The sequence below is a fragment of the Eucyclogobius newberryi genome, unplaced genomic scaffold (assembly GCF_026437365.1).
Source record: "Eucyclogobius newberryi isolate DKJ021-1_F unplaced genomic scaffold, fEucNew1.0.hap1 SCAF_13, whole genome shotgun sequence".
NCBI classification, from domain to species: domain Eukaryota; kingdom Metazoa; phylum Chordata; class Actinopteri; order Gobiiformes; family Gobiidae; genus Eucyclogobius; species Eucyclogobius newberryi.
The window spans coordinates 6078537-6103855 of NW_027315757.1; the positions used below are offsets into that span (position 1 = coordinate 6078537).

General features: G+C 44.1%; 1 protein-coding gene across 3 annotated transcripts; it reads left to right on the top strand.

Moving 5' to 3' along the window:
• Positions 1–335: 335 nt before the first annotated feature.
• On the top strand, positions 336–24052 carry carm1 (coactivator-associated arginine methyltransferase 1). 3 transcript variants are annotated; one of them, XM_072442422.1, is made up of 17 exons: positions 336–586; positions 6901–7026; positions 8192–8298; positions 10076–10180; positions 10652–10762; positions 11007–11184; positions 13479–13569; positions 13746–13827; positions 14101–14186; positions 14268–14357; positions 14902–15039; positions 15876–15965; positions 16512–16621; positions 17317–17394; positions 19083–19151; positions 21112–21305; positions 21986–24052. In XM_072442422.1, exons 1-16 carry the CDS (start codon positions 358–360, stop codon positions 21249–21251), a joined length of 1830 nt encoding a protein of 609 aa, XP_072298523.1. In that variant the 5' UTR covers positions 336–357; the 3' UTR covers positions 21252–21305; positions 21986–24052. The 3 variants fall into 3 exon arrangements, with proteins under 3 accessions (XP_072298523.1, XP_072298522.1, XP_072298521.1); XM_072442421.1 differs by having other exon boundaries at positions 337–586; positions 16524–16621; positions 17317–17502; XM_072442420.1 differs by having other exon boundaries at positions 338–586; positions 17317–17502.
• Positions 24053–25319: the final 1267 nt, after the last annotated feature.

Consider the following 25319-nt stretch of genomic DNA (forward strand, 5'->3'; position numbering starts at 1 on the left):
TCTTCTTCTTCTTCTTCTTCTTCTTCTTCTTCTTCTTCTTTCTTCTTTCTTCTTCTTCTTCTTTCTTCTTTCTTCTTTCTTCTTTCTTCTTTCTTCTTTGGTGTTTTATGGCGGCTGGTATCCAAGTGTTACATTACCGCCAAACTTTATTCTTTAGACTTGATTTATACCGCCTATACTTCAGACTTAATACATCAGACTTAATTCTTTAGCCTTAATTCTTCAGACTTTATTCTTTAGACTTTATTAGACGCTTTAAATCCACCTCGTCCATACGGGCCTCGTGTTTACGCAGTACTCGCCTTGAGCCGCCAGGGCGCGCTGTTTAAAGGGCTCTTCTCTCTCACCGTGGCGTGGATGCCCTGGCCGCCTCCAGGCTCCAGCAGAGAGCAGTGCGCGGTTGGATGTGAGCGCTGCCGAACTGTCTCTACTTCCAGATCGAAGATGGCGGTCTCGGTGTTCCCCGGCGTGCGGCTCATCTCCATCGGAGACGCAAACGGAGACATCCAGAGGCACTCGGAGCAGCAGCCCCTGCGGTTAGAAGTCAAAACATCACAAGACGCTGCCCTCATCAATCTCTCCAATGGTGAGTTGACCTTTTCCGCAGCGGCTCCTGGGATGTTCGGCCTGTCTTGTGCCAAGGCTAATGCTACGCGTGCTAATGCTTATACAGCTAATCTTCATCAGGACTCGCTCCATCCAAGGCATTTCACCCGGAGTGGGAGTGGTTTTGGGAACGTCTTCTTAGTTATTCTGAATTTTGGAACATTTCTGCGAATGTTGTTGTTAAGTACGAGTTTATTGCTAGAAACTGTTGTTAAGAATATAATTTGCGTCAGGTCGTGTGTTTTAAATGCACTTTAGCAGTAAATGTAAACAACTGTGCGAGTGACGTCGGGGCTTTGATCTCCGCCCCTGAGCCAAATGCCCGGCCTTTAGAGAGTCTCGGCTCGGTCTCTAATCTGGCCGTAAGCAACATTAGCCGCCAAGAAGCTAGCCCATCTGGGGAGCTCACGTCGCCTCCCCCCGGTAATCACGAGGGAGCCCCGAAAGCGCACACTTATCTGGCGTCCACAGAAAAGATGCCCCGTCCTAACTTAAAAGCCATTGTCCCGCTACAATGACAGCGTTTCAAAGAGCTTGTCAAAATGAAGCGTGGAACGTAAGACGGCGCGCACAGTTGTACAAATAAGTCATGTGTAGTGTGATGCTAACTTGTTAAACAATGCCATTAGCCTGGCTTCTGTGGTGATGCGCTAGCGTCCAGATGCCCGGTAATGTGGAGCCTTTGTCCGCACTAAAGGCAGAGTCTGTCGTGTAAACCGATAAAACAGGCGTAATTTTGAGCTTTGTCCCCCTGAGACGTTTAATTTGCCAGCGTGCGTCTGAATTGGGATTTGTTTTGGAGCGGAGAGCGGAGGAGGACATCACTCTTCTTGACCCGTCGCTATGATGCGGTCCAGCGGCTGCAGCATCTGTGCGTCCCGCTAGCATCCGCAGCGCCCAAAAACACAGTGCAAACTTTTAAATGTTTCTACTTTAAATGAATAAAGCTGTGTGGGTTTCTTTTTATTGTGAGACGTTGTGAGCCCGGGCCCTCATTATTTATGCATTCATCTTTGTTCTCATTGGAACAATAGCCGGGTCCCGCTCCCTTCTCTCCCCGCTGAGGCGCTGCTCTGCTCTGAATGGGCCGTCCCGCTGCTCGCCTTCCCCGGGGAAGCTCCGCACAAGAATGCCTCCAAATCTGCTCCATTGACGCACACTATAGTCGTTTTGTTTTGTTTTCCTTCATTTTTGAGTAAAGTATTAATAGTGTAATCGTCACACAATTATAACACAACTTAGTTTTGAAAGTGGTTTAAATTGGATTGAATTGGGATTTCACAATGTAAAATGCAACTTCTTGAATGAAAGATTCTTCATTTATTCCTTGGTGTCCACTGACTGATAAAAGGAAGGGCTGGACAGCTAACCAAATTTGAATCCAAATGGATATTGTTGTATCTAATCCTCCTTTTTATCCAGAGGCATGTGGTTTCTAGTTCAGACTTGAGTAGTATGAAAGTGTTATGTTTTTAAATTTGCACTGATTTTAAAAGCATAAAAAGAGGGCCAGTTATATTTTGTTTTTGAAAAATAAAATAATAATAAAAAAGTGTAAAAAAAACAACAACATCCCAATAACAATTCGCCCAGACCAAATCAAGCTCCTGAACATGTACAACATAAATGTAAACCATTCTACCATTCTTGGAAGAATTGGGATCAGTTTGTTGTGCACCAAACCCACAAAGAACAATGTTTGACCTTTTAAAAATAACATCTATAAGATAAGATAAGATAAGATATTCCTTTATTGTCCCACATGGGGAAATTTCATTGGTGCAACGCAGGTAGATACAGAGGTAGATACAGAAGAACAGATCACTTATAGGAAGTCTGAAAAACACTTTCAGTAGAAGATCTCCTATAAATAAATAAAAACTCCCATAGATAAATAAATAAATAAATACATAAATATATACAAGTCCCTAAATCACATTTTTTATGAAATGGTCAATTGGTCAAGATGTGGAGTATACTACTTTATGCTACTGACACACAAACTCTAAATAAAAAATAAAACAAGAGAGCAATAAATAAATGGCAGAATGAAGCACTTATTTAGCATCTATAATGTACTTATTTAACCCTCTGCAGCTCAAATCTTCCCCACGTGTGCAAAGAAAGCACACGATAAACCTTTCTGGCTAAGTCAGTACAGTAACTATCGTGGCAGGCCTATCAAACACACAGCAAATTCTCAATCTACTGACAATCACTGTTTAAATCTGATCAGGATCGTTGTCTGCTTGTTAGCACTCATATAATTATAAGTTAATCAGTCGACAGAAGTAAAAAGTAGCAAGAATCCAGCCATTGTTTTTCTCAGTTACAGTTTTACTTTGTGATGCAGGCTCGCATAGTTACAAGATAGATGACTATTTCCTGCACATTTCTGTATCTAAATATTTCGAATCCTCTCCAATGAAAGGTATGTTTATGATGTTGCTGTCCTCTCGCACCATGTTTGTCCAGTGCTGTTTGACCACTGTGTGACCGGCCTGCTCTCGCTCTCTATCATGTTCAGAATAATGTCAGGACAAACTGATTCATATCCGTCACTGAAATGCAGAAGTGCGGAGGGGAAACATGCAGCAGTGGTAAACTTTATGACTCTATTGTGCTTGTAATCAAGGAGCCCATGGTCCAGATAGAACTTTAGAAGCAAGTGATTTTTAGTCCAATCTTGTCTCTCAGAAAGTTAGGTTGGTCGCAAACTTGAGAGACTGTAACATGTTAGACCCTGGGAATGAAAGAAAATTAAAGCTTTCACTGTTGTTTAGTCACTGTCTTGATAATCATGAATAATCGTTAAATTGTGACGTTTTCCCACACAATAATCATATGGTCCAGAAAAGTGTGCTAATTTTACTCAACTATCGGTAGGTCATTCAATCTCCAGACCGTGAAGAATACCAGAGCATTTGGGTTTAGTGAGCACTTACACAGTCCAAGCAATATGTGACTCCAAATCATGTAGTCTAATCCGCCGTGACAGTTTTGGTGAGGTTTCTAATGCCACTTCCTGGTTGGACATAATAATACCTGACGACTTATTGTTTAACCTGTAAGAAAAAATGTCTCTGCATTTTGGAGAAAATTACACTTATTGATGACGTAGAGGGATTCTGCTTTAGAACTCTGCTCTACTTCCTGTACATTTTCAGATTTTGGCCCTGGTACCAATCCTTGCACTACGCACTTGACTGAAATGTGCACAAAGTGTGTAAGTGTACCAGGGTGTGTCGGAGTGTGTTTTAAACCGCAGTTAAAGCCCAGGTATTTTGGATCATTTGCTGAATTGGTAACAAACAAATGAGAACAGTCTTATAGTTTTTACAGTGTTGTTGCAGGACATTCACAGATGTATTTAAAATGGAATCAGTCTAAATTTAAGTTCCTTTCCATTGTTTCCTGTTAGTGCTCACTGCTAAGTCAGTAAGGCACAAGTGCTGCATTTGAAAACATTCTAATGAAATGCATTGTGGGGAATGTACTTGCCTGAAGTCCACATCGCTCCACACATACTCGAAGTGCTCTCGACAATTCGCTGCATGTCCTTCCCCAGCCTTATCCCCTTTTCACTCTGCACTGTTTGTTGATCAAAGCCTTCATGAGAACCTGTCGGATGCACTCGCTGTTTAAGGTTATTTGAACTAGTTTTAACTATAGACTATTTACTCTGTTCTAATTTTGAAAATCTCCAAAACAACAATCATGATATTATACATTTTGTGATATATCTGCCACCTCTACCCACTATTTCCTATACCTAGCAGTGTAATAATGGATTCTTTACTTCATGATTAGCATCCTGAAACACACATTTTCAAACCTAGCAAGTTTTATAGCTACAAGACTCAAAGCTATAGAAAGCCACGTGGCCGTCCCAGCACAAATAAGTGATCAAATCTACTGCTACAGAAAAAAGGACAAGAGTCGGTCCAGCCCTTAAGTACCCTACACTACAATTCTCACTAAAAATAGTCAAGCGTGCCACTATTGAAGGAGGAGGGCACTGTATGTACCCGAGCTAAGCCATTTAAAACTATAAACAGAGCAGTCGGGGATCATAAAGTCTAATGTTTGATGAGCACTTTTCACCACAAATCTGTCCCTAAGCCTGTATTTGACGCTGGATTATCTGTGGAGCTTCCTCCTTTCTATTACACACACGTGTATATATAATATGAAACTTTCTATTCTCTTAAAACAATGACAGCTGTAGTAGTTTCTTGCTGTATCTCTAATCACTGATGTTAGTGTTTTACAAATTTTACTTGAATATTTAGCCACTAGTGATCATTAAAATACAACATTTCTAAAACCAAATCACACAATCAACACATTTTCGGTTGTTCAGCCTGTCGACTAGTGCCTTTAGTCCCATTATATAATGCGTTAATAAAATGACATAAGCCTTTGATCCCGACAGGCATCACAAAACCATTGAGGGAAAAATCTGACATTGCAGGGAAAATTTTACTCTTCTAACCAGAAACTTGAAATATGCAATTCATTTAATGTAAAATACAGCAAAATGATTTTACAGAAGGTTTTCACAAAACAACAGTCAGCTTGTTAATAATATCTTTGATTATAATCAGGTGTAATCTTCCTAAATGTTCAAAGTTTTCATCATTCTAAATGAATAACAAAATGTAGGCTTTCACTTGATAAATGGGTTTGCAAAATGTGTGTGACACCGCCATGCCCAAAAAATATCACCAGGTATTAAGATAACCGTGCAAGCAAAAAGCACCACGGCGCTCGCACAGGGATCTTAAAGTACTACACATCACCGTGCGAGCGAGCGGCGTAGTACTTTTCGCTCGTGCCGCCTACGACGCTCGCACGATTATCTTAATACCTGGCGGCATCTTTTGAGCATGGCGGTGACCAGTCGGAGCATGGCGGCCCGCCATGCCAAAACCCCTCAGCGAGAACACTGTATCCTTTGTACTTTTTGCGAGCGCCCGCACGTTTTGTCCCACCGCCATCCTTCAACCTCAGCCCAGCGAGAACACAGGGATACATGTTAATTTAACAGCCAATAATAATCACAAAAGTTTATCTTCTGTTATTACTAAAATGTATCAATCAAGACCCCTCTCGATTTATAATAAATGGTGGGATGTGCAGATTGTCGTGTCCGGCGGTGTGTCCGGCGGTGTGCGTTTCCGGTGCACTTGGAGCAGCTCCAGGTAAAGTGAGTAGCTCAGAGGAGCTGCTCTCCACACATCGGTTGCTGCTGCTGTAGTTCAAAACTGGAAAAACAGGCAAGACCTGTAACGTGCAATAAACAAATAGAATTTTCTCTGTTCAACTTCAACAGCTGCTTCACTCTGGAGCTTATCAAAGACATGTGGATAAATGGTAATTGGTCATATTTATATACTTGTATAAGAAACTGTAAATTGTACAGCGTGGGCACCTGTAAATTAGCCGCAGGTGCCCACGCTGTAACGAGACGTATTTACACACGCTGGTTGTCTTTTTAACCGGGGGCCAGGTTGCACCCGCACCGCGGGTCTAATTAGACAAATTTCTTTGTGAATATGAGTTGGGTTGTAATAAAACGCACAGCATTTTGAAGTTTAACAAAGAGAAAACACACCAAAACTGTCCCCTCTGTCCTTGATCTGTGTGAGCAGATTTACCTGTGTAATATTTTTTATTTTAATATTTCATATATTATACATGTAATATTTACAAAGAAATATGGTCCATAGTAGTAATGCACATGTTGTCTTTTGACCCGTGGGACAGGTTGGGCCAAGAAAGTCTCATTTCACTGCGGCAGGCTCTAAACTGCAGATCGCCGTATATCGCATGTCTGTGATTCATGTGTGTGAATATGAGTCTAATTGTAATAAAACACACAGCGCTTTGAAGGTTAAAATACAGTGACCACTGTCCACTGACTGCTTCTTCTACAGTGTGTCAAATGCTTGCCCTTTCCTCTGTGGCCATTAGCCAATAAAACCTATAAATTAACTGCACAATTGTATGGGCCATTGTTCAAAATGTGGGGAAAAGTCAGAAAAGTACGGCAGCTCCTCCTTTAGCCACGTAAAGCACGTTACATCCCTCAACTGCTGCTGCTCTTGACATTGTCGTGCAGTTAACAGAACCAAAGCATCAATTTGTTTGTCAAAGTTATTGTCCAAAGAAAACCTGTAGTGTATTATGAAATGATATGAACTTTTATGATTGGTACAATGAAAAGAGAAAAAAGCATTGATGCTGCTCTCAACATGACTGTGTGACTGAGATGTGTCATGTTCTGTGCAGGAGAGGAGGCCAGCGTGTTCAAATGCTCCGTGTCCAGGGAGACGGAGTGTACGCGTGTGGGGAAGCAGTCCTTCATCATCACCCTGGGCTGTAACAGTGTGCTGCTTCAGTTCTCCTCACCCGCAGGTACGAGCACGCACGCGCACACAGCCCCCACGCGCACACGGCCCCCCACGCGCACACGGCCCCCACGCGCACACGGCCCCCACGCGCACACGGCCCCCACGCGCACACGGCCCCCACGCGCACACGGCCCCCACGCGCACACGGCCCCCACGCGCACACGGCCCCCACGCGCACACGGTGCACACGGCCCCCACGCGCACACGGCCCCCACGCGCACACGGTCTGCACACGCACATGGCCGTGTGGCCTTAGAAAGGTTGTCTAAGGTACAACCTTTCACCCATTTCCACCTGCATCCTCAGGCCTAAACTAAAACAAAAGAAACAATCAGAGAATGGTCATTAGAACTATTATGTTATTATAAATATGACTCGGATGACACACACCTTTTTAGAATAGTTTAAATCATGGGTCTGAAGTGATGTGACAGAGTTGTTGTTGCTGCTGCTGCCCTCTTGAGGACAGGGGCTGCTCACTATGGGCTCTGCCAACAAGTCTAAAAAAAAAAAAGACAATTTTTCTGTAACATCCTCAAAGACCCTGTTTGTCACCAGACTTTGATTAATGCCAACAGAGGGACCAGGGCACTTAAAGAAATCACTCTAGACGCTGCAGTGAGCTCTTTGTTTCAAGTGGCTTTAGCAGCCTGCAATGCTAGTTTACACATTAAACTACCAAGGTAATTGTGTGGCTATACAAATAAACGTTATTAGGCTACTAGACTTGACATTAGCCTCATTTTATATGGTTCAGGTGCTATATTTTAGGATCAGTCCACCGTTAATGCTTTGAGGGCTTGTCCTTGTGGAGAGCAGCTGTGGATGAGTGGCTTGCGGCAAGTATTTGCTGCTTCTAAGTTTCAGCGACTCACCTGCAGTAGATATCAGTAGCTGAAATACCGCCCTTTTTCATTTGTGGACCCTACAACATACAGGGACGTCCTCCAAACTGGCGATGTCATGTGACTAAAACAAACCCATGAATAGACTTAACTAGCAACCTCACTGTAAACAACTATTTTTCCCCTAAAATGTCCCTCGCCCCCTCTGATACTGAATGCTCTTGTGAGGGTATTTTCCACTGAAACCTTTGAAGAGTAGAGTAGTGTCCAGCGCGTCCACTACTTGTATCATGCAGTTGCTGATAGTGTGTTATCCATGTGCAGATTTTCAGTCGTTCTACAATGTGCTGAAGAACAGCCGCGGACACCTCAACGAACACTCGGTCTTCAGTGAGCGGACAGAGGAGTCCTCGGCTGTACAGTACTTCCAGGTACCTCCAAACTACACTTTTACACCAATTGAGGGTGAGCGATATTGACAAAAAGGAATATCTAGAGCAGGGGTGCCCACACATTTCCACGAGCTACTTTTATACTCGACAAAGCCTTAAGATGTACCTATAGATCTAAATTATTGTATAATTTACTATTATTTTTATTGTCAGTATTAAACTGTTTTTTTATTTTTGTTTAACCATAATTAGGCTATAGAAACACAGTGTAAGCTTTCATTAAAAGCCTAATATTGTTTATCATATACAAATGTGCAATATAAAAAGGAGAGAGAAAATCTGCTATTTAACTAGACCATTTAATACAGCTGAGTATTTTGAAAATAAGATATACTGACCACAACTACGCTAAACGATAGAAGGTTGAGCTTAACCAGAACTTCCTCTCTCCTCCTTCCTCTGCGTTACACAGCTTTCCGGCGCTTCGGCACGATCGACCCTCACTGCCTCTGCCCGGTCGATCACGATCGACGTATTAGGCACCCCTGATCTAGCGTATCCCGATAATGATGGTCAGACAATATTTTGTCAATCACACAGAATTGTGTTAAATCTAAACGTATTAGTTGAGGTATAAGTAACAGACAAATGTGAAATGTCTGTAAAAGTAATAAAAGTGCCGAAATACAATATCACATTATTTGAGAATGTACCACATAACCTTTTTAATTTTTTGTAACATTTTTAAAAGTATAAACAATATACTCAATATTCATATTTTGCATATTATCTAAATGTTGATACATTTCCAACTTTGATTCAGAATTTGTAAATGTGTCTAAACTAAGTTCAAACTTCTCCCCCTGACACTTCCTCCAACTCTTCCCGAGGCGTTCCAAGGCCAGCCGAGAGACATAGTCCCTCCAGCATGTCCTGGGTCTTCCCAGTTTTGTCTCCTGCTGTGCTTTTAGAGAATCTTAGGACCACCAGAAGTCCAAGATGAGGGCAGGAACGTAGGTTGACTGGTAAATCGAGTGCTTTGCCTTTCGACTCAGCTCCTTCTTTACCACAACAGTCCGATGCAGCGACTGCATCACTGCAGAATGCTGCACCGATCCAACTGTCGATCTCACACTCCATCCTTCCCTCACTCGTGAACAAGACCCCGAGAGACTTGAACTCCTCCACTTGGGACAAGGACTTTCCACCCACCTCGAGAGGGCAAGCCACCTTTCTCCAGTTGGGAACCATGGCTTTGGATTTGGAGGTGCTCATCCTCATCCCAGAGGGCTCCGCAAGAAGTTCCCAACAGACTCACGATGCGCTTGGGCCTACCATAACTGCCCGGCTTCCTCCTCCGCCAGCGGATTTGACTCACCACCAGGTGGTGATCGGTTGACAGCTCTGCACCTCTCTTCAGCCAAGTGGACACCAGCTCTTTGGTTAGCCACTGTAGCCACTGTCCTCTGGTCCACAGCTCAGGACGTACCCACTAAAGCAGACGGCTCCCTCTCACAGTTTGTCCCATCTGGAAATGATTCACCTGTGGCCTCTTCCACAGAGCGGCCTTATCATGTTTCCCCAGCTCATTTTCATGTTCTTCTGTTAAACTTTACAGTCTGGATCAGGCGCAGGGCTGTCACACTCTGTCTGAAAATGTCCCCCATATTAGATTTGCACTGTATAAAAAAATGTTGTTGTGCATTTTTGGCAATACAGTACAAGTAATTCCAGATTGTCACTGTCAAATAGATTTATGTGACACACAAACATTTTTCTTTTGCCTCGTACCATAAACATTTGTTGTTGTGTGCAGTTTTATGGCTACCTTTCCCAGCAACAGAACATGATGCAAGACTACGTTCGGACAGGGACGTACCAGCGGGCCATCCTCCAGAACCACGCAGACTTCAAGGACAAGGTAATGCTCCTAAACACGCTGTGCATGGGCGGGATCATGGTGGGAAGCCCGGTTTTAATTGAGTTTCAAATCAGCACACAAGTGCTTAAGACCGCAAGACTGCAAGCGCTGAGATTGGTCGATCTTCCAAGATTTATTGGACTACAGAGCTCGGAATGGCTTGGAACCACTGGTTCGGCATGAAATACCTGTACATGTGAAAATTAAATATTTGGAATCTCCCGCGACGGGCCACGAGTGATGATGATGCAGAACCGCAAACTGTTCATTTCTGCGTCAAACGCATGCGCTCAGCTAAACTTGGCCTTTAGTCTAGTGGCAATGAGCTAGGGAATCCTTCAGTCTTAAGCTTTTAACCATCGTAAAAGGTTGTTTCCTCATAAAAAACACACATGAAGTAGTGTTGGGTTTCATTCCCACATGTGGTTCTGAAGCACTCTCCAAATCTGTACTGAGCGCTCTTCTGCACAGGTGGTGCTGGACGTGGGCTGTGGCTCGGGGATCCTGTCCTTCTTCGCGGCCCAGGCTGGAGCCAGGAAGGTGTACGCTGTGGAGGCCAGCACCATGGCCCAGCACGCAGAGGTACGCGCGCTCTCTCTCTGTGCGCGCTCTCTCTCTCTGTGCGCGCTCTCTCTCTCTGTGCGCGCTCTCTCTCTCTGTGCGCGCTCTCTCTCTGTGCACGCTCTCTGTGCGCGCTCTCTCTCTCTGTACGTGCTCTCTGTGCGCTCTCTCTGTGCACGCGCTCTCTCTGTGCACACACTTTGCGCGCTCTCTGGGCCCTGTATGCATCTACCACATCTGTTTCTGTTTTATACTTGTGTGTCAGGTGCTGGTGAACAGTAACCGTCTGTCGGAGCGTGTGGTGGTGATCCCGGGGAAGGTGGAGGAGGTGACTCTGCCCGAGCAGGTGGACATCATCATCTCTGAGCCCATGGGCTACATGCTGTTCAACGAGCGCATGCTGGAGAGCTACCTGCACGCCAAGAAGTTCCTCAAGCCCAGCGGTGAGCATCACACCAACCACAGAAAACCTCCACTCCTGAGCTTTGGTCATGTATTTGCATAGCAACAAGGCAATAACAATACTAGGTACGGGAAGATAATGGGTAAAACTACTGTCACAGTTAGTGCTGCAACGATGAAACGACTAATTGCGACTAGTGTTGTAACTACAGGTTCACCAATATCAGTGTTATGGGAAAAGCTTTGGCTGGTAACCGATATTTGGCCGATATTTTCTAAATGTCGTTATGGTTATTTTAAACAATTGTATTATCAAAGAACTATAATGGCTATAAACTACTTTTATCTACTGAAAGGATAAAAACTTTTTTAGAATATGTAGAACCAGTTAGAACACATATTACCCTTTGGGGGGGAAAAGGAACATGTTTGATGTGCCATAGCACTGTGTTTGGATACAGGCAGTCTATAAGCTGTATTATTATCATTATTATCATTATTATTATCATCATCATCATCATCATCATCATCATCATCATCATCAATTAAAAAAAAAATCTGGTAAAATTAGCCTTCACACTTTTACATTGTGTGAATTTCCTGCTTTATTTAGATTATTTCTCAGACTAAAGAGTGTTTGAACCTCTCCAGTCCATGTGTGGTCATCTTGCTCCGCCTCCTCCTGTAACAGCAGCAGCCGCGACAGTCTGTCCTCCTCAGAGTCTGATCACACATTCATTCTGTTCTCCTTCTTAAAACCTCACATAATGAAGTTATATCGGAGTGAACATGTGTGAACTGATTGGTACCACAATGATAATAACACACTACTTTTTTAGACAATAGATTGAAATTTTCAACACTAAATAATTGTAACTACCATACTTTTCGGGCTGTACAGTTCCCCTGACTAAAAAGCTGCGCCAACAAAATTGACAAAGAAACAAGAAATTGTACATATACATACATATACAGTAACAATAAGCCGTTGGTGCCCATGTTGTAACATGAAATATTTACACATATAGTACACGGTAGTGAACCGGGGGTCACGTGGCGCACCCGCTGCACACAGTATTTTGAAGTTTAAAGGTGCCATAACGTTCTTTTTTTCACCTTTTGTAGTCTATCCTAAGTGTATAATTGATAATAATAAGGATTGTGCAACACCCTTAACATAATAGTTAAGAAATATCACCCAGACCTTGGACCCACTCTGGGTACATATATGAAGCACAAATAACAATGTAAGAAGGTTAAAAGCTCTGAAAAGTCGATTTTGCATGTTATGGGACCTTTAACAAACAGAAAACACATCCCCTCTGTCCCCTCTGTCCCTACTGTCCCCTCTGTCCCTACTGTCCCCTCTGTCCTTAATTACTCTGTGTGAGCCGGTTTACCCGTGTCTGTGTCGTCACATTTGGTTCATCTGCTCCTGAGCTTGTGCTTCGTGAGTGAGTGTTGTACCATGTTCCATGGTACTAGTGATGCACATGTTGTCGTTTGACCCGTTGGTCAGGTCAGGCCAAGAAAATCTCATTTCACTGGAGCAGGTTCTAAACTGCAGACCGCGGTAAATCACATGTCCACGCTCCACGTGTGTCTTTTGCGTTTCGCTGTGTCTAGATTCACTTCCTCATTAGACCCATTTCTCCGTGAATATGAGTATGATTGTAATAAACACACATAGTTTTGAAGGTTAAAATACAGAGAACATGACGTATGGCGTGTGTCTGGCACTGTGAGCACTGTCCACTGACGTCTTCTTCTACAGTGTTAAACACATGTATGGGCCGCAGGGCTCAAAGTGTGGGAAAAAAGTAGCGGCTTAAAGTCCAAAAAGTATAGTAAGTTTACGATTATTATTAAACTGCTCAGAGAATGCCGAACCCTTTTTAGTATTGATATACTCAAATGAGTATCTAGTTTCAATACTCGTTTTAGTATCTATTCATATCTGATTTTCAATCATTTTAAACATTAGTTGTGTACAGTATAGTCAATTATTAAAAATAATTGTAGTCCTTTACTGAGGCTGGTTGGGGATTGTTCTATGTACTGAAGACCCTTAACAAAGCAGTGTTTAAAATGTTTAATGAAAATATGATTTGTAAATATTTCTATCTAGAAGCCTTCAGTCACCACATTATTTATTTTATAAATAATAATTTAGAAAATTAAGGAAAAAAATGTTTGTCTAATTCTGCTGTGCTTTTTAACTTTTTTACCATACTACATTAAGATTAGTATTGCAATAATTGATCCAGATCAATTTATATGTACAGCCAAATGAATCTATACGCACAGCTTCTGAAATGAGTGCCGTGTGTTGCAGGTAAAATGTTCCCCACCATCGGAGACGTGCACTTGGCCCCTTTCACAGACGAGCAGCTTTACATGGAACAGTTCACCAAAGCCAACTTCTGGTAAAGACACACACAGAAACATGGTCTTACAAGTCATTCTCTCCCATTATTTGCTGAAAAGCCATTGAACCAATTCTTTTTGTATTTTTCTTTAGCTGAAATGTGAAAGTAATTTGAGATGAACTGGTATAACTTGTACATAAACTGATAAAAAAGCAGGTTTTTTGGATTTCCAGGTATCAGCCGTCTTTCCATGGAGTAGATCTGTCTGCACTTCGAGGAGCAGCGGTTGATGAGTATTTCAGACAGCCAATAGTAGTACGTGATCTACATTCAACACATTAAACTTGCATTATTTCTGTTTTGTTCATTCAAACCTAATCGTGCAAAAGTGCTATATTTAAGTGTACTTTTTAGTTTTTTTTAGTCGTTTTAGAAAACTGTTGGCAGTTCATATTCACATTTCTGTCTTCTTTCAAATGTTTATGTTCTTTAACTTGTTTAATTTGATTTTAAATTTAAAACGTATGCTGCAATATCGTATTATTGCATTAGTTGAGAAAGGTGCCGTAACGTTGTGCTTTGCTGTAGGACACATTTGATATCCGTATTCTGATGGCCAAGTCGGTGAAGTACACGGTGAACTTCCTGGAGGCCAAAGAGGATGACCTTTACAGGTGTGGAGACTCGTGCACACACTCCAGTCACCCGTCTGCTACTCGTGTGACTCTCTGACCTTTGCCCTCTTCTCTGTGCAGGATAGAAATTCCCTTTAAGTTCCACATGATGCACTCGGGCCTGGTGCACGGCCTGGCCTTCTGGTTCGACGTGGCCTTCATGGGCTCAGCGTAAGTGCCTCGTACTCCTCCCTTCTCTAGAGTCATCCTCGTGAGCTGGACAGCATTAACGTTCCTATTCCTGTTCTCTCAGTTCATGAATCCTTCTGGGACTATTTTATTTGAAGACATGAGTGTTCTGCAGAAGTCCATACAATGTGACTTCTGATCGTTTCAGCTCTCGAATTACCTGACTCTCGGGTGACATTACCAAGCAGTTTGAGTTTTTTTAAAGGCTTCTTTTGTAGGTGATGTACATAAAATGCAAGAAAAAAAATGCATTATGTTTCATTATGTGGTCTTTCTATGTAACAAAAATGAGGCATTTCATGTGTGCTTGCCAAAACAATAATAATAACAGCAGGAATTTTGTGGGTACATATTAAAATCCGGCCTAATTTGAATAAATCCGGATTACATTAGTTTCTAACAGAAGGCGTCTACTCGTAGAAATTGTGCAATCTAAATGCATCCAAACATAAATAAATCCTCATGTCCCTTTCGAATGGTTTGGTGTCTTGTGTCTCTATATTTAGCCGTGTGTGCTTTCCTGCAGAATGACCATCTGGTTGTCCACGGCGCCCACTGAGCCTCTGACCCACTGGTACCAGGTCCGCTGTCTGCTGCAGTCTCCGCTCTTCACCAAGGCTGGAGACACACTGTCCGGGACGACAGTGCTGGTGGCCAACAAGAGGTACACGGCAGTATGCGCCTGCTCCACCTGTGCCAGAGGTCACTGTGGGGGCCGAGTCGGGCAGAGAAAAGTGAACATCCTCTGAACTGTATGAGATCAAGTGTCCGACTGTGTGGACATTCTGCTCTGTCACTTTAAGCACAAACAAATGACCACTGTAGTGAAGGCCAGTAAATGAGACTCCTTTAGTGTTAAATGTGTGCAGTATCTTACAGTATGTCCATTATGCTGATCAGAAACCATAGTGCAGCTTATAGTTTCAGTGAGAATCATGAAGCAGTTTGTTACATTTGTTTGTTACATTTCTCTTCCTGCCGCTGTTAGAACTGACTTTAACTTGAAGCGCAAAGTACAGTGTATTCCACAGTTGTGTATTATGTGTATAATGCTCATCAGCTGTCCATATCTGTATCAAAGCAAAAGTTCTACGTCATTGACTTGCTTTCAATGTCTTTAGCCCGGTTTTCATGGAAGCTGTAGTAGGGCAGTAGTGTTTCTACTGCTCAAAGTGACCTGTACTGCTCCGTTTGAGGCACCAGGGACATCCTTTCTTTCAAAGGACAATAATGTGGCCCCTGGTCATGGAAATCAGGCTTTAGTCTAAAGTAAGATCTTCAGCTACAGTTGAAAGACTTAGTTGTTTAGTTCACCTGGAATGTTGAGACCACAGAAGTGTTGCTTCTTGTATTGGTATGAAAGTCGTATTATTTTTATTTACGGATTTAAACTTGTCATCATTTTACTGCAGCTGTTGAGTTGAAGTCTAAAGTGAGCCCTCGTGTTCATGTTTCAAAGTGTCTACTGCTCATGGGTGTAAAAGAGTGTTGTCTCCTCAGACAAAGCTACGACATCAGCATAGTGGCCCAGGTGGACCAGACGGGCTCCAAGTCCAGTAACCTGCTGGACCTCAAGAACCCCTTCTTCAGGTCAGGCACTCTTCACACTCCTCACACTCCACAGTCATGTCGCTCACATTCATCCAGCAAAGTTTGTGAAAATGTTAAATCGTGAATTAAGCAAAAACAAGTTTATTTAGAGTACATTTTATCCACATTTTGCTCTTCTTTGGGTAATGTCTAAATGAAAACTACTGAGACAATGATTTAACCCTAATTTAGACCTAGAAAAGTCCTGTTTTAGACCGGGCTTAGATGTGGTGGTACTGGGAAGGCCAAAGTGGTACTCGATTACTGTATGGTACTACTACTGTAGTTCTGTTTTAATATACAAGATGGTAAGGCATTCAAAAGTGTGCTATTGTTTTAGTGCAGTGTTCTGAGAGGTTCACTCATGGTTTGCGTGTTTGTGTGGGCGATTGTGTGTGCGCGTGTGTTTGTTTTTGTGTGTGTTTGTTTGTGTGTGTCTGCGTTTTTCTGCGTTTGTCTTTGTCTTTGTTTGTGTGTGCGCGTGTCTGCGTTTGTCTTTTGTGTTTGTGTGTGTGCGTGTATGTGTGTGTGTGCGCGTGTGTGCAGGTACACGGGCAGCACCCCAAACCCCCCTCCAGGATCACACTACACGTCCCCGTCAGAGAACATGTGGAACACGGGAGCGTACAACATGGGCCAGGGCATGGCTGGATCAGGTCTGTATCTCTTACACACCAAATACACTCCAACGTCCTAAATGATGCTTTATTATAAGTTCAGGTTTCAGGCTCTCAAATTTGATTATCTGAAGAAACACGTCATATCCTATAGTAATTAATTACATTCTTATTTCAGCAGTGCGCTACCAAATGAAAATATTACTTTATTCACACCTAAAGTGAGTTGCAGATTCTAGCATGATTTAATCTTTGGTAGTCTACCAGTTCCTCTAGTTTTAATATATATTTTTGTGTTTTAAACTTTGGTTATGGATAGTCAAGGGGAAATGAAAATGTTTATTCTTTTACCACATCCTATTAAACTGTATTCAAAGGTCAGTGTAGCATCATAACCTGAACGTCAGGTCTAAAGTTTATTGAACTCTGAACACGCAGCATAAATACGGACTTTGTTTCATGCACAGTGTGATCTGGACAAGACGGACTCTCATGAGTCTGAAAACTCTGGAACATCCAGTTTGCAGTTCAAGGTTACTAACTGATGAAGGAGATCTACAATTGTTTTTATGTGGTCAAACTTTTTTAAAATAGACACTGTACAGAAACTTGGAGCAAGTTGAAATAACAGTCCCGTACTAAACAAACAAACAAACAGTGTGGTCCATGTCCTCTGTCCTTAACCTGTGTGTGTGTGTGTGTGTTTATGTGTGCGTGTGTGTTTGTGCGCACAGGGATGCCCACGGCATACGACCTGAGCACGGTGATCGGCAGCGGCACTCCGGCCTCCCACAACAACCTCATCCCGCTGGGTACGAACTGCACTCCTGCAGGCTTCACTCCCGCTCAGGGCACATGGTGTAGTGGGGAGCAAGTAGGAGCAGAGGCCCAGAGAAAGCCCGCTGCCCAGCCCGAAAACAGTTATGTCCACACCAACGGCCTCCTCTCCACACTCAATGCATGCTCTCTGTAGTACATGCACGCACACACACACACACACACACGCACACACACACACACACACACACACACACACACACACACACACACACACAGGCACACGGCACACACAGGCACACGGCACACGGCACACGACACACGCACGCACACGCACACGCACAGGCACACGGCACACACACACAGACACACACGACACACACGACACACACGACACACACGACACACACGACACACACACACACCCACCTGGCCATGGGTTCAATTGACTCAGAATCACATCATTCACCTGCTTTACATTGACTCATTTGTTTAAAGATGATTAGTTTCTAGTTTGAACACATATCCGACTGGTTTCAAAATATCAAGGCCCTATTATCTGCCTAAGGAATACACTTGTTCACAATTTAAATTTTTATTTGACCTAAAACGTTGTATTCTATTGGCATGTAATTGAATCTTGGTATGACAAAATGATTGTAAAACATTTTGACCTGACTGAAACTGATAAATGTTCCAACTGAAAGTGGATATTTTAGTGGATATATCAAAACTACCTGCTACTTGGTCTTCAATTTACCACGAAATAACTGTGTGATCTTCATTCAATTTGTTGTTTGACCTAAGCTGTACTAGTTCCCGATCCAATAAATATTTCCTCTGGATCTTTTACAGTTTGTATTGGTGCATCTACTTAAAGGTGCATTATGTAACTTTTCTGATGAAGTGTCTGCCACCTTGTTTCCATGGAGATGGAGATCTTGGACTGGAATTATCCACGTAACATCTCGCATTTATTCAATTAAAGGTGTATGGAGGATCATTTGTTTCATTAGATATTTTAAATACTGGCAAATTTTAAAGTTTGAACCTTGAACAAAACATATGCCATATTTTGAAATAATAAACCACAAGTAGCAAAACCTCCTACAGAAAAGTTATAGCGCACTTTTAATACTAGAAAAAACTATTTTTTGATCTATCAAGTAATTACTGTAAACTAATCAAAATAAGTAAATTCTGCTACATGTGAGAAATGGGAGTCATTTGAACCAGTGTAGATGTGTTTGTTGCAGTGTAAAGTCGGCATTACTAATGCTCATCCCCTCTTGTACTAAACCATGATGTACTCCTGCCTCCTCCCTTCACCAATGTTGTAGTTGTAGTTTTATCATGTAACATGTTTAACCCTCAAGTAGCTTTGTTCTGATCACACTGTGTAAATCGCAACATGAACGGTCACAATTCGCTACTGTATATGCCTTGTACTGTATGTATAAAAGCTGCTAATCTTGTAGTTACGACCTCTACAATCATGTCCAGAAATGCATGTCATTCTTGTAATATTTGATCAGTTTATATTCCGTTCTTCTCAAACATTTGATGCCAAAATGTTTAAAATGTACTCTGAACCTTTTTCCAAATAAATCCCAAATACCTTTGCACTAGCGTACTTGTGCGACAGTAGTGTTAGCGTGCATGCGTGGCTGAGCGGGTGCATGGCGCTGCTCTGTGGACTCTCTGACGTCTCCTCTGTGTGCAGTGAACACAGGCATCGTGAACCACACTCACTCCAGGATGGGCTCCATCATGAGCACGGGCATCGTCCAGGGTGAGTGACCCCAAGCACACGCACGCACATACACATATGACACACGCACGTACACACATGACATACACACACGCACACACGAAACACGTACACACATGACACGTACACACACACACACACACACACGAAACACGTACACACACAGCACGTACACACGTGACACACACACAGACACAGGCACACATACAGGGTTTCTTCTTTTGGGGACATTACGTTGACTGTTTGAGAATCCTGGTTTATCCTGCTTTTGTCTTTGTAAACACAGTATCCTGATTTCACTATCCAGGTGTAACTCCTGGTTATGGAAACTCCCTGGAATATTTGGATATTATCCAGAATACTGTGGCATGTAAACGCAGTGTACGGTCTTGTCACCAGTACTGCAGTAGTGTGTGGTACCTATACGGATGGGCAAGCAGACTTGGGGTGTTCATCAATATTTAGTGGATGACAATCAATGTTCCTTTTTCGTCTGAGCAAACACACACACACAAAAAATCACAAAGTGTGTGTGTGTCCATAGTATGAAATCCATCCATCCATCCATTTTCTACCGCTTGTTCCCTTTCGGGGTCACGGGTGGAGCCTATCCCAGTGACTTCGGGCCTTAGGCGGGGTATATTTCACCTTGATTCAATAAGTTTGTTATTGGGAAAAAAAAGCTGAATATTGGTTTGTGATTTATATATATGTGTGTCCCTTACATATGTCTCCTGCAGGCTTCCATCTCTGGCTCCCCTCTGTCCCTCCTCTGTCTCCCCTCTGTCCCCCCTCTGTCCCCCCGCTGTCTCCCCTCTGTCCCCCCGCTGTCTCCCCTCTGTCCCTCCTCTGTCTCCCCTCTGTCCCTCCTCTGTCTCCCCTCTGTCCCTCCTCTGTCCCTCCTCTGTCTCCCCTCTGTTTCCCCTCTGTCCCTCCTCTGTCTCCCCTCTGTCCCTCCTCTGTCTCCCCTCTGTCCCTCCTCTGTCTCCCCTCTGTCCCTCCTCTGTCTCCCCTCTGTCTCCCCTCTGTCCCTCCTCTGTCTCCCCTCTGTCTCCCCTCTGTCCCTCCTCTGTCTCCCCTCTGTCCCTCCTCTGTCTCCCCTCTGTCCCCCCGCTGTCTCCCCTCTGTCTCCCCTCTGTCTCCCCTCTGTCCCTCCTCTGTCTCCCCTCTGTCCCTCCTCTGTCCCTCCTGTCTCCTCTCTGTTTCCCCTCTGTCCCTCCTCTGTCTCCCCTCTGTCCCTCCTCTGTCTCCCCTCTGTCTCCCCTCTGTCCCTCCTCTGTCTCCCCTCTGTCTCCCCTCTGTCCCTCCTCTGTCTCCCCTCTGTCCCTCCTCTGTCTCCCCTCTGTCCCCCCGCTGTCTCCCCTCTGTCTCCCCTCTGTCTCCCCTCTGTCCCTCCTCTGTCTCCCCTCTGTCCCTCCTCTGTCCCTCCTGTCTCCTCTCTGTCCCTCCTCTGTCTCCCTTCCTTCTCCCCTCTGTCCCTCCATGTACGCTTCTGTCCTGGCTCCCTTCGTGCTAGTCTCCTCCCTCTTTTCGAGTCCACTCCCGACTGCTCATTTGGTGAAAAAACATGTCTGAAAAATGTGAGAAGAGAATGCGTGTGCATTTGCTTCCTTTTTTGATGTGCTTTTCGTATAAACTGTGAAACAAGTTCAGAGGTACGTGTCAGCGCCCTGTCTGCGCAGCTGACCGGCCCTGTCTGCGCAGCTGACCGGCCCTGTCTGCGCAGCTGAGGACAGACTAAGCACTCAGAGAGGCTCTGTATTGTGCCATTTCTTCATAGCTTCATGCACAAGCCAAAGAAAGAATGTCAAGTGTGTGAATGACACTAAAAATAAATGTCATTTAGCCTATTTAAGCTCTAATCTCCTAAAGGGGGCACTTTAGAAAGAGTTTAAGAAGCTCAGAGCTATAGCATATTTTATGACTCTAAAAATCATTCTTTCAGAGTAAAAGTTTCCTCTTGTGCTTTGTGTCCTCCCAGGAGCCACCACAGGACAGTCGGGGCCCAGCAGCAGTGGGAACTACTACCCCGTCACCAACCAGTTCACCATGGGCGGCGCCGCCATCTCTATGGCCTCCCCCATGGTCATCCCCAGCAATACCATGCATTATGGGAGTTAAAGAGCCCTCCACCTGCTGCCCCGCTCCAAACCCCTGCATGAGCCCGACAACCTGTCCCCCCCAGACAACCTGGCCCCCAGACAACCTGGCCCCCCCGACAACCTGGCCCCCAGACAACCTGGCCCCCCGACAACCTGCCTTGCCCCGACAACCTGCCTTGCCCCCCGACAACCTGGCCCCCCGACAACCTGCCTTGCCCCGACAACCTGCCTTGCCCCCCGACAACCTGGCCCCCCGACAACCTGGCCCCCCGACAACCTGGCCCCCCGACAACCTGCCTTGCCCCGACAACCTGCCTGGCCCCCCGACAACCTGGCCCCCCGACAACCTGGCCCCCCGACAACCTGGCCCCCCGACAACCTGCCTTGCCCCGACAACCTGCCTTGCCCCCCGACAACCTGGCCCCCCGACAACCTGGCCCCCCGACAACCTGCCTTGCCCCGACAACCTGCCTTGCCCCGACAACCTGCCTTGCCCCCCGACAACCTGGCCCCCCGACAACCTGGCCCCCCGACAACCTGGCCCCCCGACAACCTGCCTTGCCCCGACAACCTGCCTTGCCCCCCGACAACCTGGCCCCCCGACAACCTGCCTTGCCCCGACAACCTGCCTTGCCCCCCAACAACCTGGCCCCCCGACAACCTGGCCCCCCGACAACCTGGCCCCCCGACAACCTGCCTTGCCCCGACAACCTGCCTTGCCCCCCGACAACCTGGCCCCCCGACAACCTGGCCCCCCGACAACCTGCCTCGCCCCGACAACCTGTCCCGCCAGAACAGCCAAAACCGTGAAACCAAAAGGAGTGCAGCGCAGCACTTTGACCCTCTTTGTCCTTTCGTTGAGTCCATCTTCATCCGTCCAGTCGCTCTCCTGTGTCCACAGCTCCAGAACTGTTGAACGCACAGATGCCCTTCCCCAATGGATTGGACCAACTCTGCTACTTTCAATACAACAGGAACTTCTCCAATGGAACTGAACTGTTTGCTGTACAGAAAAGTGGTATTGAGTTTGAGCAACACTTTGGACTGCCCGAGAAGGCTTGACATATCACCCTTTTGAGGAAACGTCCCCCCTCGTCTCTCCTCGTCTCTCCTCGTCTCTCCTCGTCTCTCCTCGTCTCTCCTCATCTCTCCCCGTCTCTCCCCCCGGTCTAACGACGCGTCACTCAAAGCTGTATTTATCTGCCGTGGTTTGAAGTCTGGAACTCTGCGGAGGAGGACAAGGCCGCCTGGTGTTTTTGCTTCGGACTATTCACCTGTAACGTCCTCCAAGAAACGCTGCAATACTTTTGTCGTTTTAACATCCCGGTCACTTTCCATGTTGTGTAAAAAACAGAGGAATTACAGTAGGAGTGTGAACATGTATACCAAGAGATTAAGGCACATTTTGTTTTGGGATTGCTTTTGGAATTCTGTTAGTTTTGTTAGCTAAAGCGTTAGCTGAAAAGGTTTATTTCATATGCAAACTGTAATACGCTTTGAATGTGCCAGCTATAGTCCTATTTTTTATGTTTTACTTGTTGACAAATCATTTCTTAATAGACTGATTGGTTGAGCTGGTCATGTTTAGGGTTGTGATATTACAAGAAAATATGAAATACGACATTATTTTTAAGCTTAGGTTTTATCACAATTCACCTTCTCTGTTTACTCGATACTTTGTAAGACGTTTACCTTTTAAATGATCGACTTCGCTGTGATTGATTAAACGTACCTGTCACTCGGAGCACGGCCAATAAGAGAAGTGGGTGGGTGTGTCTCTGTCGGAGCGTAGAGCCGGGTTAAAGGTGCACTATGTCACTTTTCGGGCAGGCGGTTCCACTACAGATGGTTTTGTCGCTAAAATCGATAAATTTTTCCTGTGAGAGCGCTCGCCTCGCAACAGATCTGACCTGTAACTCTACCCGCTTGTTGTCTCCATGGAGATGTTGCCGTTTTGCCCGGAGTGTTCCACAGAATGGCATAAAATTCTGCAATCTCCATGGAAACAAATGTGTAATAAAAACACTTGTGATTGAAAATACAGAAGGATAAATGAGTTTAATGCCATATTGTGGAACATTTTTAGGCCAGGCAATGTTCATCCATCACCAGAAATGTTACATAGTGCACCTTTAACCAGAAAAGCAGCGAATCACATCTTTACAAACTGACATTTCCACACATTTCCATAATCACTACACACAACTACCAGCTTATAGAAAAATGATATGCAATTTCTTCAATATTATCTATGGCCAATAAATAATAGGTTAGTTTAGAATAATGGAATTTTCACTCTGCAACATGGCACTAGGAGCTTAAGGGCATTTAAAAAAAAAAAAAAAAAAAAACTTCACTCAACATGGCAAGTGACCGAGCCTCATGAAAAGTTCCGTTAAAGTCTACGTAAAGCTACTCGCTGCTGCCTGGACTTCGTTATCCCGCACAAAAATTAACGTTGAAAATTGTCCCCTGGAGTGTCCGTCGTGTCTCGTTGGCCCGCCCCCTCCGTGACTATTATCAACAGCAAAAGAAGAACTTGCAGACTTTTCGAAGACTCGGGAATGCCACATATCACAGCAGCTGACCCCGCCCCCACCCCTTTACGCCCTCAACTGCGCCCCCTACGTATCCGTCAGAGGAACTGTGTGGCATCGTCTCGTCCGCGTAGACTTTGAATACTGGACACGTTGAACTGATACTAGCCAGAGAGCTGAAACGTCTCTGTAGGATTAACCCGTTTTGTCATTTTGTTTTTTTGTTTGTTTTTGTTTTATTTTTTCCTTTGGCAAAAAATGATTAAAAAGACGATGAAATGTGGCGGAGAGTAGCAGTGTGCAGTAGAAGTTTAGAGACGTGTCTGTGTCTTTGTTTGTGTGTCCGATCCAGTCGTGATAAGACTTGTGTTCCTGTCCCGCGGCATTGTCTCGTCGGGACCGGGACCGAGGACCGGGATCAGGACCAGGACGGTCACTTTTATTTGGTTTTCACTCAAGTGCATTTTCAAAGAGGTAAAAGTGAAGCGAAACATAATGGGGGAATTAAGATTATAAAATGTGAAGAATGAAGGCGGTTTCTTGGCCAATGTTAAAAACCACTCTGCTACACGAGCTCTCCGGAGAAGCAAATGAAGAGATTTCAAAACCGCCCGCCTGTGCCCTGGAAAGTTCCGCAGTGTGGCTTTAAAGAAACCAGCGTTTTTTGGTACAGTTCCTCTTTCATTTGACAGTTCAGAATATAGCGACTTTACTCAAATCAAAAGAATACGTTGCAGTTCTTCAAATTCAGGCTTCAGAGTGCTCAATATAGTGTGAGAAAGTTAAATGTCCCACTGCGGAACATCCCTCATCAGAAAAGTGACACAGTGCACCTTTAACAGACTATTTTAGGTCGTCATTGAAATACTTGAAAGCTCCAGCTCTAAAATGCAGTATTAGACTCACCCCAGGTCCAGAACTACCCTACTACTACTCCCCACAGCAGAATGTGTTCTTTGACTTTCTTTGCAAATGATAAAACTGCATGTATAAATATTTAAGTACATGAAACCATCTGAAGTGCATGGTTAGTGCAGCAGCTGAAACGTGTGTACAACTTCATATAACTACATTTTAATGTTTTGTTCAGAATATATATCGGCTTCAAATTTTAAATCAGATGTTCCGCCCAGACGTTTACTGAAGTACTGCTTTCATCAAATACGTTAAATGGCACATAAAGGTAAGTTGTTCTGCTACGGCTGGTTTATGCGCAGATGTGGACAGAGAAGTCAAAAACTAGAAGTTATTTCAAAAATAATAGTACTGCAGTAGTGGTCCAACACACATTTTATACGTGTATTTTAATAATAAAAGGAACAAAACACAAAATGAAAAAGGAAACACCAGACTTTCTTATAACAAAAGTAAGATTTATTGAAATTATTGGTTCTAAAAAGTCAAACTATATATTTTTTTAATATATATTTACCAAGTATAATGAATGGAAGCCACCCTTTTCTTCCACCGAACAGTAGTTTGCAATTAGACTTAAAGAAAGCGCAGAGCTGTAGATTTGGCCCTATCTCGCAATAAGAACAGTGAAAAAT

Coding starts and splice junctions, on each gene's coding strand:
- carm1 (XM_072442420.1), top strand. CDS start 358: ATGCCCTGGCCGCCTCCAGGCTCCAGCAGAGAGCAGTGCGCGGTTGGA. Junction 11,185..13,478: donor GAAGTTCCTCAAGCCCAGCG/GTGAGCATCACA, acceptor CGTGTGTTGCAG/GTAAAATGTTCCCCACCATC. Junction 13,828..14,100: donor ATTTCAGACAGCCAATAGTA/GTACGTGATCTA, acceptor GCTTTGCTGTAG/GACACATTTGATATCCGTAT.